General features: G+C 51.1%; 1 protein-coding gene across 5 annotated transcripts; it reads right to left on the bottom strand.

Moving 5' to 3' along the window:
* Positions 1-9: 9 nt before the first annotated feature.
* On the bottom strand, positions 10-15,279 carry FBXO46 (F-box protein 46). Of its 5 annotated transcripts, none has more exons than XM_036833202.1 (3): positions 15,220-15,279; positions 14,372-14,546; positions 10-4,111 (listed from the first exon to the last, which is right to left on the bottom strand). In XM_036833202.1, the coding sequence occupies exon 3, from the start codon at positions 4,031-4,033 to the stop codon at positions 2,216-2,218; it is 1,818 nt and encodes a 605-aa protein (XP_036689097.1). In that variant the 5' UTR covers positions 4,034-4,111; positions 14,372-14,546; positions 15,220-15,279; the 3' UTR covers positions 10-2,215. The 5 variants fall into 5 exon arrangements, with proteins under 5 accessions (XP_036689097.1, XP_036689100.1, XP_036689098.1 ...); XM_036833205.1 differs by having other exon boundaries at positions 14,372-14,446; positions 15,220-15,265; XM_036833203.1 differs by having other exon boundaries at positions 14,372-14,467; positions 15,220-15,254.
* Between the last annotated feature and the right edge of the window lie 762 nt (positions 15,280-16,041).

Here is a 16,041-nt window from a genome sequence, read left to right as displayed (position 1 = left end):
CAGGGCTTGAACCCATGTCCCCTGCATTGGCAGGCAAAGAGTTCTTAACCACTGCACCACCAGGAAAGTCCCTCCCTCAGCATTTAAAACATCTTCTCTGCAGTGTTCTGGGTCAGCCTTACCTGAGCTTGTAGTTTGGTGGGATCCCACCTCCTATTAGATTCTTCACTTTGGACAGGCTTTGACCTTGACTTCTGCCTGCTTGTCCCAATAAGGCTACAAATAGGAAATCCAAGTTTGTTCACATCAGCAAATACCCTCAGAGCAAAAGTGGCTTCAGGGCCCCATGGGCCTTTCCCTTAAATTTTTGGCTGAGTATATCCTTAACTGTATTTTATTGGGTATTTGATGCTTTTCAGATTTTTTTTACTTCTGGTTTTCAGCAGGAGAGTCCAAATAATCTGGCCTTCCCGCTATAGGAAACCAAAAATCCCACAAAACCAAGCCAAGATTCAAACCCAGGTTTCTTTGATTCTAAAATCTAAGTGTTAAATAACTGCTATGAGATAGCCTAGTCTCTGGAAATTTTGATTCCTTGATAAGAATGTCAGAGACTGTTAGCCACCGCTCAATATCCATTTTTCCTTCTTCTTTTAGTAAGTAATTATCTGAATATTTTAAAGCTTTAATTACAGGGATCTTTAGTAAGAGTTTTTTGTTGGACATAATGCACCCAACTAAAAGATTGCATTTCCCAGTCTCCTCTGCAGCCCTTCCACGTGGCTAAAGTTCTGACCAGTAAGATGTGCACAGAAGTACACTGTGGTACTTCTGGGAGGCAAGGGACTTCCTTTCCTGCAAAATGGTGATGGGTGGAGTTCCAGCAGCCATATTGGACCATGAGGATGAGGGCCACAACCAAAGAATAATGGAATAGTGGGCTAGAGGGAGCCTGGGTTCCTGATGACTTCAGGTCCACCATACCTGCCAAACGCTGGGTTTCTAAAGAAATACAAACTACCTTGTTTGAGCGTCTACTATTTTGAGATTTTCAAATCCGAAACGACACATGATGAAGAGTCAAAAATAATCTCAGGCTAAGGGACTCGGCTAAGGATTCTTCTCTCAACTTTTTCCATTTCACCATGCACTGGCCCATGACTCCCTTCTCTCCCAAACCCCTTCCCTGAACAACACACAAACCAGTCTGGGCCCAGCCTTATAAATACTGATTTTATAGAAAGGACCAATTCAAAATTGGTCAGATGCCACACATTAGAAGCTTTCCAGAACCACAAGGATGAAAAACCAAAACCAAACCAAAACAAAAAAAACAACAAAAACACATCTCAGAACAAACAAAAATACCCCAGATCAAACTGCCTGAAGGTCAAGGTCTTGGTTGACCAAAGGCTTCTAAAGAAACACATGTGGATGGGGGGGGTGGAGAGACCCCAACACCTGAACAAGTACCCAGAGTGGAAGGAAAAACAACCCAGAAATTCAAACCCACACTCCCTGCCCACCGGCCCCCCACGCTGTCCAGAGCGAGGCAAAGGGCTTCACAGCTTTTTTGCAGGGGGGAGGGGGGAGAGTCATGGCAATAGCTTAAATATTGGGAGGAGGAGAATTTTTACACTTCAACTTTTTTCTCCTCTTCCTCTTTAGGGGAAGTAGAGAGACTGGTAGCTTGAGGTTAAGGAGAAAACTGATTTTTATTGTTTTAATGGGGAAAACGTCTAGAAATGGCAGGCGGCCATGAAAACTGACAAATGTGATCTGTGATCTGATGGCCCCAATTCCTAAAGAGGAGGTGAACCCTGGTGTAGTAGGTTAGGAAGGGTACCAACCCTGGGTGCTGCAGCCTCTTGGGAAAAAAAAAACAGCTCCAGAGAGAAAGAATTGGGGGGGAGGGAACAGAAGGGGGCCAGAATGGGGGAACCCTTAAGTAGTACCAAAATTAGCTGCCGTCTGCTCCCTGCTTGTAGGTCCCTGGGGTATGAAGAGTGGCAGGGAGGGCGCTGGGGCTGAATGGAGAAGAAATTGAGATGCTGATAAAAAAACACCCTACTTGAGGGTCTGAAGAGTAGAAAACCAGTAGGGGTCAATCAGAGTGCTTTCTTGGGTCATCCCCCTGAACACCATCGCAGTTCTGGAGGGGGATCAACGCTGTCTGGGCTGAGGGTATGGGCTGGTGACCCAGTTCTGACCCTCGGCTCCCAGGGGGAGGGGGTGTGGGTGGGCATGGTGGGCTCTTCCCCCCCCTCCCCCAGCTTCACCTCCCCTCCTCCCGGCCAGCCCGGCCGCCCCCACCGCCTGGCCCATTGCAGGGCAACACCCAGTTGTTATCGTGCAGACCCAGGCGGCAGCCGGGCGTCTCGCGATCGGCTCGGCGGCAGCACATCCAGTAGGAACGTCCATAAGGCAGGTCGTGGTGGTAGGGCTTGGGGTGCCAGCGGCAGAGCGACACATCGCCCTTCTCGTATCTCTTGCGGCACTGCTTGCAAGGGTCATCGCGGTAGAGCGGGTCGCGGCTCCAGCGCGAGTCTGTGGCCCGCACGCCGAACGCCTCAATGATGCCCTTGAAGTGGTGGCAGGTGCACTTGAGGGCCGCCAGGGCCCGCGTGGGCAGGAAGCTGAAGATCTTGACCAGCACGTGCTCGGGCAGCAGCAGCATGTACTGTCGCGGCTCCAGCAACCGCTGGATCTTGAAGCGGATTTCCAGGAAGTCGTGCGACACGTGCCGGTACAGGCGGCACAGGGAGGTGTCCACCGTCCCCTCAGCATCGTCCGGGCCGGGTGCAGTGGCGGGTGAGTCGGCTGGCGGTGGCTCGGGGGGCCCATCCGGTCCCCGGGTCTGGAGGAAGAAGAGCTGGCCAGGCGGGGGTGGCTCCTCGGGGCTGACGGTCAGGCACACCGTCTCCTCCTTCACGTTTTTGGTGCCATCCTTGCCGAAGAAGATGCACTCATCCACCACCCCCGTCACCACCACATCCACATGGAAGCCTGACGCGCCACAGTCCCGGGCAGGGGGTGGAGGGGGGGCCGGGGGAGCGTCCTCGGGCCTGGCAGGGGCTGGGGTCTCACCCTCGCTGGCTTCATCCGCCCTAGCCAGCAGAAACTCCACACTGCTGGGGAGGGCATCCCGAGAGGGGCTGATGAGCTGGTACAGGTCGCAGGTGATCTTGTCCTTGGCCCGGGCCCCAGGACCCGGGCTGCCAGGATAGGCACAACCCGGCCGGCCCCCGCTCCCGTTGGGCAAGCTGCCATCCGGTGCACGGGGCTCTCGGCCGTTGGAGATCCGGAAGGCGATGCGCACCTCCCCGGGTCCTGGCCCGGGCCGCTCCTCCTTGCGGAGGCCTTTGGCTGGAGGGTTGTCCCGCTGAGCCTCGAAGTGGGCCACAGCCTCCGCCACACGGCTGCAGTCCCCGCCACCAGACCGCCGTTCGGACCCCAGCCCCTTGGCAGGCCCACCCTGCTCGGCCGACACGTAGACCACAGGCGCTGGGGTGCTCGGGCGCGGGTAGCTCTGCAGGGCCAGGGCGGCCCGCTGTTCCACCAGGGCCACCATCTCGGCCACAGAGAGCAGGTCCACATCCTCACTGGCTGAGGCTGGGGCCCCCTCAGCAGCAGGGGGCCCGTCTTGTCCCCCTGGGTCCGGAGGAGCCTTCGTAGGCTCAAGACAGCGCCTCCTCCGCTTGGCCTTGGAGCTGTCACTACCCCAGTGCCCCTTGACCTTCATGGAGCTGGCCCGGCTGCCTCCACCGCACTGGTGGGCCACAAAGAAGGCCACCTTCTCCTTTGTATTCCCGGGCTTGATAACATACCACGTGTCCAGCAGGACTCGACCCTCGTCGCCGGCAGCGGCTGCTGAAAGGAGCGGGGCAGGCTGGGAGGCAGGAGCCTCCGTGGCCAAGGCTGGGGGTGTGTTTTCTGAGTGGGCAGGGCCATGGTCTGGCTCCGCCCCCCCGCCTGGCTCGGGGCAGGCCGATGGCTTGAGGGCTGCTGAAGGCGGGCGCGGCTGGTTCTGGGAATAGGTGCCAAAGGGCCGGGGGCACCACAGCTGGAAGGGAAGGAGGCCCCCTCGGTCCATTCTGGGGAATGGTGGCAGACAGGCGGGGGTTCACCACATCTCAGGACCTGAATGGCGGTGGGGGGCTCCACAGGCCACCTGGAGACAGGGAAGAGGAGGTTGGGGAGCTGGGGAACGGCCTGCCCTCCCAGTACCCCACTGACCTCAACGTCTCCTGACCTGAGGGGACAGACCAAACTAGACCACTGAGATCCTGTTCCCGCCCCCCTGGCACAGGTGAGCAAATGGAAGGCTGCAGAGGGGATAGGACCTGCTCCTGTAAAACTCAGAGTGTGACCGGAGCTGGCAGTTTGCTCCAACCCTCCGCCGTCTCACAGCCTGACTGGGTTCACTCGCGATCCAGAGGCCTCCTGCTGCCGTAACTTTTTAAACAGAAATGAAAGTACCAACTGACAGCTCCTCCTTTTTCTATTTGCTCACCTAGTAAACAAGTTCCTGAAAAGACAAGAATTCCCAGCCCTAACCACGGCTACTGCGGCTTGAGCCCAGAGGATGCAGCAACAAGGTAGGCTGGGCAGGGGAAGAAAATCAGAGGTCAGAGACAGAGAGGTCCTTAAGAATTCAGCTCCTCACTTTGCTTGGGTCGTGAGGCTCTTGAAGGATCCCTTAAAGCTGTGTATCCTCACCCAGAAAGATGCACACACTTGCACCAAGACTGGGCAGGTAATTCCCTTAAGCACAAACGCAGACCCCTGGGATGAGAAGGCCTTTCTAGTCTAGTTTCCTCAAGTTGCTCACAGCTTGCTGAGTTTGAGGCTCAGAGTGGGGAAGGCTTACATAGTGTAACACCAGGCCCTCAAACTTGTTTTCCAGACTTTTCAATTTAGGGCTTGTAACAGTGACCGTTTTATTTTGCAATGACTTTGTGTGCGTGACCTAATCTGGAAGCAATTTTGCTAATGACTCTGACACGACCACGTTCCACTGCAGGACCAACAGTCTCAATCCCTCAGTCTCAATCCTTCCCTGGCCCATTTCCCTCCAGACATCTTGAAACCAAAATACCCTTCAGGGCTTCCCTGGTGGCCCAGTGGTTAAGAATCCGCCTGCCAATGCAGGGGACACGGGTTCGACCCCTGGTCCGGGAAGATCCCATATGCCGCGGAGCAACTAAGCCCGTGCGCCACAACTACTGAGCCTGCGTGCCACAACTACTGAGCCCGCGCGCCTAGAGCCTGTGCTCCGCAACAAGAGAAGCCACAATGAGAAGCCCGCGCACTGCAACGAAGAGTAGCCCCCGCTCGCCACAACTAGAGAAAGCCTGCGTGCAGCAATGAAGACCCAACGCAGCCAAAAATAAAAATAAATTAAACAAACAAACAAACAAAAAACCCCCAACACAATACCCTTCAAACATCGAAACTTCCACATGCTTACAGACTGGTAAAAGTAGTTTGCTGACTCCTGGTCAGACTATTTTGAGCCACGGGCCAAATCTGGCCCACTGCCAGCCTCTGCAAATAAAGTTTTATTGAAACATGTTCATTTGTTTATGACTGCTTTCATGCTATCATGGCAGAGTTCGGTAGTGGCAACAGAGAACATATGGCCTGCAAAGCCTAAAATACTCATTATCTGGCACTTTATGGAAAAAGTTTGCTGACCTCTGCAGTATATATGGTCCCTCTAAATTCAGGCAATACCACAGACACCACTAAATCACCATTTACTTCATAGCCCTGTAGACACCATTCAAGATCTAGACAGCCTCCAAACATCCACAGACCCCAGAAACAGAAAGTCCTAATCCTAAATATCCTTGCCCCCCGTAATCTTCAATCCCACCTACCCCAATACTTACAGCCCCTGCTGAAATGCCAGTTTCTTGCTTAAAAAAACAACAACAACAAAAATGCCACACAACCCCTAAAACCTATAGAAGGCTAAGTTTACCAACCACCAACACATCTAAAACGTCCAGGAATAGAAGCTACCACATCAAAGGCCATTCATTCTCTATAGATGCAAATGTATCCTGATGTAAAATATCCAGACGCTCTCAAATCCTGCTCTAAACTTCTAAAAATATCCCCTCCAGCACAGAAAGCCTCAATCTCAACGAACCCCTCACAGATCCCATGCCTAACCAAGAACTCAAACACACACAGCAATTTCCCAACCTCACAGATGACCCAAAAGACCAGTTTCCTGAAATCCTATACTCACCTCAAACTCTTTCTAAACCTCCACATGTATTCCCTAATTCCACAGAAGCCCCCCAACCGCAAAACAACTCACTAAAGCATAAAAGCTCCGTAACACATAAAACTAATCCCAAACCAGATATTTCTCAAAAGCCAAAAGAACCTCCAAAATACTCCCAAAGAAACCTTACAAAATGTTAATAAGCAGACATGAGTTTATGGCATGCTCGCTGGCAGCTTACTGGGTACTGTTCTAACAACTCCTGCTAATCCTCCCCCGTCCCTAGGAAGCAGGTAGTGTTATCAGTCCGTTTCCAGATGAGGCACAGAAAGGTTAAATCCCATGTCCGGAGACAATCAGGTAGAAAGTCGGGAGAGCCGAAAGCCCACGCATTCTGGGTCCAGAATTGGTACTCTTGGGCTCTTTTCTTTGTTTCTCAGTCTCTCCGTGGCTCCCCAAATCCTATACCCACCAAACACCCCAATCCACAAGGGAGATCCCCTACAACACAACCGAACCTTCCACACTACAACAGAACGGAAACCGAAATCCCAAGGTGCCCCCTAAACTCAAGGGAACCCCAAAGTATCCCCACACGCACGCAAGAATGTCCCCAAGCCCCCAGATTTGGCCTCCCCGGAATCCGCCAACCCCTGGGGCTACCCTCGAAACCGAAACACGCCCCCAAAACGCCCCCACCGGCGAGCCCCGCCCCCCCGCGGCGGGAGAAAGTGGCTGCACACACACGCGTGCGCACGAGTGGGAAGAGGGCCCGCCCCCTCGCTCCTTCCCTCCGGCTGTCGCGCGGGCGGGCACCCGACTAATTTCCCTCCGCCCCTTTGTTGACAGACGCGCGCGTGAGGCCCCCAGCCAATGAGCGGCGGCCGTTCGGGGCCATGCCCATATAAGGAAGGCCTTGGCGAAGGGGCCCAACTTCGGAGGGAGGAGTAGGCGAGAGGTGACGAAGTGGGGTGTGGAAACAGCCGAGTGCAAGAGAGCGTGGAACAACTCCCAACTTCCTGCTAAACGGAGGGACAAGGCCAGGACCGAGGCCACAGCATTCAAGGAGAGGTTTATTACGACGTTTCCTCTAAACAGGAGCCTTGATTGACAGTTGAGATTTAAAGGGCCAAGCAATTTAGGGATTGAGACTCCAGGGCGGAAGGAAGGGGGCAGAAAGATCTAAAAGTGCCTAGCTTTGGTAGGGAGCCCTGGGGGGCGAGATTTCCTGCGGGGGAAACTGGGCAGCGGGATCACCTAACCCTGAAAAACAAATGCGCAGAACCCTGCGATGGCTCCCGCGGCACTGAGTCTAAGCCTCTGGGCCTGGCATTCAAGGCTCAGGCCGTGTGGCCAAAAGGACCTCTCCGGCCAGCCCTTCCAACCAGGCGCCGCAAATCTGACTCTTGAGTTGGTACAATAAAAGACTATGAAATACCTCAATAATGTTTTTTTAATATTGATTACCTGTTAAAATGGTACTATTTAGGATATAATTGAGTTAAAATACTTAAAATTAACTTCATCTCCTTCTTTTGACTTTTAAAATGTGGCTACTAGAAGACTTTAAATTGCACGTAAGGCTCACTTTATATTTCTCTTGAACAGCACTGGCCTAGAACCTTTCAGTGCCAGGCAGACTCAAGAGACACTCAAAGGCGGCCCCACGGCAGGCATCTGTCCATCCCCACCACCCTGCCTGCTACCAACCATCCCACACATCAGAGCCAGAAGGGTCTTCTAAAAGTATAAACCTGACCTTGTCCCTACCCTTCTCAGAACCTACCATAACTCCCCAGTGCCCTTGGGAAAAAGCCCAGATACCCCACCAGTCCAGCCTCGTCCTTCCCCACTCTTCCACACCCTCAGTGGACCCAGGTAAGCACCTGATCTGGCATACAGAGTAGTTAGGATACTGGGGCCCTGTCTGATCCTCGATAGGAGCTGTTATCTCCATTGTATAGATGAAGAAATTGAGGCAGGACAGGTTGCCTAACTAGCCCAAGGTCACACATACCTGGTGTGACTTCGAGTAGGGATATGAACCCAGGGAATCTGATTCTAGATTGCTGCGCTCTATTGTTTAATTATATATTCTCTGGGGTCTCAGCCCAGCCATCCCCTGCTCCAGGAAGCTAACCTCCCAGGCTGGGTCAGGCTCCACCTCTGGGCTCCCACACTGGCCTGCCTGCTATCTATTTCTCAGAGTCACCAAGCTCTTTCCTTCCATAGTCTTCGCATCTGCTGTTTCCTCTGACTGGAATGCTTTTCCCCCAGATCTCCACATGGTTCAATCCCTTCTATCATTTGGGTCTTTGCTCAAATGTAACTTTAATGGGCCTGTATCTTTAACAGAGAGGCCTTCCCTGAGCTCCCTTCCTGGAAACCTCCCAACTGCCCAGAGGGGGACCTCCGGGTTCCCAAGTCCCAGCCCTGCCCACTCTTGAGTCATCACTGTCTAGAGATGGATCTGTCTCCTCCACTGGAGAGTGAACCCCCGGGAGGAGAGGAGGGAGGAAGGGTCAGAGGTATCATGCTCATCATGGTGACCCCAGCAACACTGCCCAGCATGGGACTGAATGGATCAAAGCTCCTTTTCCAGAGGCTCCATGTCGTAAACTCCATGAAGCCTGACAGTGTAAATTCTGTTTCACACCCAAGTATTCTATCTGTGTCCGAGGTCACTGGGGCAGAATTTTCTAACTTCCACACACTGAGCCCAGCACAAAGCCCTACGCTAAGACAGCTTTCAGAGAACGCTCCGTGAAGATCCATTTATTGTAAAACATCAGAAGCCAGAAAGACTGAAAATAAAAAGATGGGAAAAGACTGACCAGGCAAATATGAACCAAGAGTCAAGGAGAGGAGTGACATTGCTGTTTAAAAAAATAGTAACAACTGACAAAAGCAAAAGGTATTATTAGGGACAAAGATGGTGACAAAACAAACTGACCCATTATACACAAAAGTTCTCAACATACGTGCTCCTAATACTATGGCCTCAAAATACACAAAGCAAAACACAACAGAATGACAAACAGTTTGGCAAATCCACAAATGTAATGGGACACCTTAATATATCTCTCCATAAGACATTGGTTGAAAAGATAAAATCAGTAAGGACCTGAACCGCACAACCAGCACCCTCGCTGGAATGCCCCCAACAATTAGAGAATCCAGTTTTATATCCCTCATCTGACATTCTGAGGTCCTCCTGTGTGCTGGCCCTGGGTTGGATGCTGGGGATACAGAGATGACACTGAGTTCACCAGAAGGAGCTCATGGGAAAGGGGGCAGACATCCAAATAAACAATCATGGCCAACATGAATATATTACAGAGCAAATGATGATCACAACAGCAGTTAACATTGGAGCACTCACCGTGAGCCAGGCTTTGCTGTGAGTACTTTACAAATATTAACTCATTTAATTCTCACATCATCTTACTATTTTGCATCTCGTTTCAGGGATTAGGAAGTGGAGGCATAGAAGGGCTAAGTAATTGCTGTCGGACGCAGCTCTGTGGCTGAGCTTTGACTCCAAGAGTCTGGCTGACTCCAGAGTGCAAGCAGCTCATTCATTGAGTATACGGAGCACTTTTCCTGGATCATCTTGTTCCTGGATCATCTTGTTCAATCCGCAAAGCCTTTGCACTCTCTGTTCCCTATGCCTAGAATACTCTTCCCCAGGTATTCACAGGGCTCACCTCCTCCTCAGATCACCTTCATGGGACCTTCCTTTTTTTTTTTTTTTTAACTTATTTTATTGAAGTATAGTTGATTTACAATGTTGTGTTAATTTCTACTGTACAGCAAAGTGATCCAGTTATACATATATACATATTCTTTTTTCATATTCTTTTCCGTTATGGTTGATCACAGGATATCGAATAGAGTTCCCTGTGGTATACAGCAGGACCTTATTGTTCACAAGACCTTCCTTGAATGAAAACTGCAGCCCCTGCCACAGACAGACATACACACTCTCCTTCCCTGATTTACTTTTCTCCTTAGCACGTGTTACTATCTAATACACTATAAACTTTATAAAGTTTACTGTCCGCTCCCCTCACTAAAATGAAAGCTCCCCCAAGGCTGATATTTTTGCCTAGTTTTTTTTTCACGGCTGTGTCACCAGCTTTTAGAACAGCGCCGAGCGGTTGGCTACTATCAGTGTGGTCCCCAGAGCGGCAGCCGCTGGGAGTGTGTTAGAAATGCAATCTTGGGCTCTGCCCTACACCCGCTGAATCAGAATGTGCACTTCAACAAGCTCTCTGGGGGACTGCAAGCGCAATTAAGTGTGAGAAGCAACGCCCGAGCACATCACAGGTGTGCAGTGCACATTTGTTTGAACAAACCCCTAACACTGCCATACTGTCTGCCTTCTGCACAGTTGCTACTGGGGACCTCTTGTGAAAAACTAGCTGGTCCAGCCGAGTCCACTGGTGGAAATCCTGCTCCCAGGACCAGGGTAGGATGCCACCTCCTCCAGGAGCTGTGCTGGTGCCCTCCTAAGCTACACAGGATCTCTTCCTCCTCAGGCCTCCTCTGGCAGCACCTGTCACCTGCCCTTGCTGAAAGACAATGACCTGGGTGAGGGCCTCTCTCCCCTTCATCCTCTGGGTTTCTGGAAGGCTGGGACCTCTCCTCAAAGGTACAGCTGCTCCAGCCTCCGCACGTGGCTCCCTGGCCTGGTTTAGCTCTTCCGGCTCCATCCTTTCCATGGTAGCCAGAGAGAGCTTTCCAAACACAAATCAGACCACAGCACTCCCCTGTTGAAAATTCTTCCATGAGAGGTGCAAGTTGGCAAAACAAAATGAACGAACAAACAAACAAAACATGCCCAGGAACCGTTTCTCAGAAAGCTACTGGAGGATTTGCTTCACCACAGGAAGGAATAAACCAAGAAAAAGGAAGCTATCAGATCAAAGAAATAAGATCTAGCCCAGAAAAAGGCAAAAGGAAGGAATCCCCAGATGAAGGTAAAGGGAGCTCCAAGGAGGACAGCTGTGCAGCAGGTGGAGGGAGAACCTGCTTCTATCAATGCACAGAGAAAGGAGAAAGGCTGACAATTAACAAGCTGAGCCTGCCACTTGAGAAGCTGGAAACAGTAGCAACCACAGAATAAGCCAAAGAAGGAAGGAAAGGATAAAAAGCAGATGCCTGACTCCCCCACGCTGAGTCAGGGGATACCGCCCTCCCCCCACCTTGGGGTACCTCCATCCCATGGTCCGGGAGGTCAGGGTCGTGCCAGCACAGGGCTGGGCACAGAGTGGTACCCAGGGAACGCACTTGCCCACTGCCAAACAGGCATCAGTGGCAGGACCCCGGGGCTCTGCTCCTGGTCCTCCTCCTTCTATCCTCCACTGTCTCTACCCCGTCACCCCCACTACTACTTTGTCCGCAATCCTGATCCATCCATGTCCCTTTATTGGCTTTTTGGACTCAGGGTCTGCTGGTCTCTCTCCCCCTCTCAAGTTTCCCTTTCTGACTAACAGCTGATGGTACGAATCATCCAAATCCTCAGGATCTAGAGATCCAGGGTGCAGACAGAATCCAGACAGGGCCTCCGAGCACCCCAGCTTTCCCACTTCTAGGGGTGTGACCGTAGGCAGGGTTTTTAATCCCTCTGTGCCTTGGTTTCCCCCACTGAAAAATACAGATAATCACAGTACCCACCCATGCGTTGGCTGCTGATTCACTGAGATCAACCCAGTAGAGCGCTCACTGCCAGCGAGGCACCAAGGAGGGGTTCAATACGAAGGCACCAGGATTATTAAGAAAAGGTGAGACAGAGAATTCCCTGGCAGTCCAGTGGTTAGGACTCCCCGCTTCCACTGCACGGGACACAGGTTCGATCCCTGGTCGGGGAACTAAGATCCCGCAAGCTGCGCAGTGCGGCCAAAAAAAAAAAAAAAAAAAAGTGAGACTGCTGAAGAGTTATCACTGATGGAGCCAAAGACATCTCTCTTTATTTCACATTCTGAAATGAAACCGATCCTACTCCCCCACAATAATCAAAATATGGCCATGCCTTTGTTACTGTTGGGTATTGGGTCTCACCTAATAATTAAACAGAATTTACAGAGCAGCTACTGGGTGCCAGACACTGTTCCAGGCATCGGGGACATGCAGGGCACAGGAGACAGAAATCCTTGTCCTCATGGATTGGAGAGAGGGGACAAGAAATAGATAGTAATTTTCAAGGTGCTACAGGGAAACAAACATACCAAGTGAGAGGGATGAGGAGTGTAAAGCGGGGGTTATGATCTTAATTGAGGGGTCAGGAGCAGGTGACAAGCCAAGTCTTTGAGAAAACCTGTGCTTTTAGGAATAACGCAGCTTTACCAGAGCCGCTAGAAATATACCATTCACAATGATTAAAAAAAATATCATTTTGTATGAGTAAGCTTCAGATAAGCACTGGCTGAAAACACACTTAAGATTTGAAGAAAAGGCGAAATAACTTGGAAAGGAGACACATTTTCTAAGAGAAACAAATAAAGGGGGAAAAAGGTGTCACATCACCCTGGGGCACCCAGATGTGACAAACTGGTACAGGGAAGAGTAAGAGGTTGGCAACTTTTCCCCAAACTAACAGGAGACCTGGAGATAAAAATATACCTGGTACAGGCCCTGGCACATAGTAGGTGCTCTATCAACATGGTGGACTACTCAAGGGATGAACCCCCATTTTCCAGAAGAGGAAACTGAGGTCCAGAGGGGTTAAGTGACTTGTCCAAAGTCACATAGCTGGTGGGTGATAGAGCCAGGATTCAAATCTGGGTGTTCTGGTTCCGGAGCACATGTTCAATAAATTTTTCTTGAAAGAATAAAATTAATCAAAATACTTCATATTTATTAAGAGCTTAATATGCACTAGGCGTTTTATACATGTGACCTCATCAACTGCTTACAAGAGCCTCACGGTTGGAATGTGGCCCCATTTTACATATGAGAAAACTGAGGCCCAGAGGGGGAAAGCAACTTGGCCAAGGACACACAGCAGCAGAGATGGGGGACAGGAATGTGGTCCTATCTGACGCTGATGCTATTAACCATAAGCTTTCCTATCAGGGTCAGACAGTTTATGGGATAAACTCCGGAAGCCTCAAGATAAATGAACCAAACTGTTTCAAAATGATTGACAAAGTTGCCAAACTGCCCAGTGAGGTCCTAATGACCAAAAAGCTGGGAGAAAAAAACCACACAGTTGTTAGAAATATTTCATATTCACAAAAATATCTGGAGTTGGGCCAGGCTGGGCATTGGCAAGTGAAATATTTATATTTGGCTGGGGCTAGGAATGGGAATGGGGACAGATTGAGTTTCTGAGCACCCCCTCGGGGAGTCACCCTTGGGCTTGGGTGCCCAGGGGTAGAGGGTGGGGAACTACAAGAGTCAGGATGTGGGAGGAACCTGGGAGAGAAAGGAAAGGCAGCCTGGCTGATGTCTCCCTCGCTGGTCCTTCTCCACTGCCCTCTCAGGTCTGCGTTTCCCATTCCCATTCAAAAAAAACGACAACTCAGGTGTATAAAGCACTTACTCCGAGCACTTCACGTGCTTACCTGCCCGAACCCTCTAACCTTCCTAGGGGTTCTGATCCCATTTTATAATTGAGGAGAGGCCAAAAGACTTGCCCGAGGTCACACAGCAAGTAAATGGCAGAACTAAAATTCAAACTGAGGACTGCTTCAGTTCTCAAGTCTCTGCCCTACTCATGACATTGTACTTCAGTACAAGGAGAGGAGAGTAAATTACAGTGGGGAGAGCACAGATTCTGAGCCAGGATGTCTAGGTTGGAATCCTGAGTCTATCGTTTAATGCTGGATGACCTTGGGAAAGTTGCTGAACCTCTCTGTGCCTCTGCTTCCTTTCTGTAGAATGGAGAAAATAACAGCACCTACAACTTAGGGGTGTTGTCAGAATTAAAGGACTTAATACATACAAGTAGCTAAGAACAGGGCCAGGCACTTCCTAAACAATAAGTGTTAGCTGGAATCGACTGTGGGGAACCCGCCCCCTCCCGCCCCCGCATGTTTCTGAGCTGGGGTGTGCCCAGCTCAGTGCCAGGTTTTGAGAAAACGCCCCTGAGGCTGGACTAAAAAGGAGGGAATCCATTAGCACCTGTGACCCAGTCACATTCCTGGGGTGGGGAACTTCCCACCAACAGCTCTTACACTAAGGACTTACCCCGAGCCGGGATGACGATCTTATGAAGCCTCCTCTCTTCTCAGTGGCATGTTGTTCCCACAATAGATAAGGGCACTGAGTTTCAAAGAGGGGACACTTGCCCAGGTCACAAAGGAGTAGCAGAAGAAAAGATCTGAATGCTGGAATGTCCATACACATAATCCGCTACACTTTTCTCATCCCATTGGAGAAACGAGAGTGCAAAAGGTCGTCTTTATGACCCCTGCTGGCCATATTATCCTACAGTTCTGGGACCGTCCAGTTTATCGGGAGTCTCTGGCTGGACTAAGCAAACTATCGCTACAGGCAGGCCCCTCATCTCATGCTCCGCACTCCACCCAGTTCTGTATCCTAACCTACACACCACTCTACCACTGATTTCTCTCTTCCACCATCTCAGCTTGCCCTCCTGCCCCCAATCCGATCCAGAGGCTCCAACCCACCGCATCCACAGCTGGCCTTTCCCTCGGAGCCTCCAGACCCCCTCATTCATCTAGCACTGACTCCCATGCCTTTCCACATCCCCTACGCTAAACCCCTCGAAATTGCCCCCTTCAGGGCCTCTGCCAGGACGCCCAGCCCCTTCTCCAACTCGGGACTCCTTTCCCCAGCTCTGAGCTCCCTCACAATCAATCCCAAAGCTCGACTCTCTCCCCACCTTCAAGACCCATCCCCAGCCCCCATTCTTCCACTATTCCCTCCGGCTCCCATTTCTCCCAATCCCCTCCCCCAAGCGATCTCCCCTCACCCAGCCCCTTCTTTAGTCCCTGCCTCTTCTCTCTCGCCACAGGGTCCCGAACCCCCGCCCGGGTTCTCAAGCGCCCCCGGCCCCCTCTCGGGGTTCTCACCATCTCCCCGCGCTGCAGCTCCCTCGGCTACGCGGGTTTCCCCCACTCGCTCCTCTCCAGCCTCCCCTTCCGGGTTCCCGCCCCGAAGCCCGCTGGGAATTGGAGTCCGGGCAGCCACGGACTACAACTCCCAGAAGGCAGCACGGTCAAGCTTGGAGGTGGGGAAGGAAGCAAACTGGGCAGGCTGAGGAAAAGAACGACTAACTCCCAGGAGGTAGAGAGGGGGCCTGACAGCGCAGGCGCACAGAGCGCCCCCGCCAGGCGCACTGGGGGTTGGAGTGCAGCCTCCTCTATTTTGGCCCGGGGCCCTTGGAAAAGGGATTGAGAAAACTGCAAAGGGGCAGTTTTTGTGAGGGGTGGAGAGGTGGGAAGAGCAAGTTTACCGATTTACTTAAACTGATTAACATAATAATTAACAGTGCCTTGTACTTTCTCAAACACTTTCCCATCCATTTTCCCCCCTGGTTTTCTTACCACCACCTCCTAATTTACAAATAAGGAAATTAGCCTTAAGCTTTAGGAGGGAGGATAGCTCCATGCACTAGAAATTTGTACATATCATAGAAGATTCACGAAGACAGGCACCTTTTTGTATCTTGTTCAAGCACACAGAAGAGTGTAAATAAATGTTGTTTAAATATCTATTGTATGTTAATTATACGCCAGACACTCTGCACAGAACCCAAGAATTATCCCAAATTTATAAAAACTAAGGCAGAAAGAATTGAGATTCTTCTCCAGGGCAATACAGCAAGAAAGTGATTTGAACTGAAATGTGTTGGACCCCAGGGCCTCTGCTCTCCACTAGGCTGCTAGATCGTC

Source organism: Balaenoptera musculus, chromosome 19 (genome assembly GCF_009873245.2).
Source record: "Balaenoptera musculus isolate JJ_BM4_2016_0621 chromosome 19, mBalMus1.pri.v3, whole genome shotgun sequence".
NCBI classification, from domain to species: Eukaryota; Metazoa; Chordata; class Mammalia; order Artiodactyla; family Balaenopteridae; genus Balaenoptera; species Balaenoptera musculus.
The sequence above is the reverse complement of the archived record's forward strand: the minus strand, read 5'-3'. Positions and strand labels throughout refer to the sequence as shown.

Bases quoted from the DNA above. Each gene is read 5' to 3' on its own strand.
- FBXO46 (XM_036833202.1), bottom strand. From the start codon at position 4,033: ATGGACCGAGGGGGCCTCCTTCCCTTCCAGCTGTGGTGCCCCCGGCCC.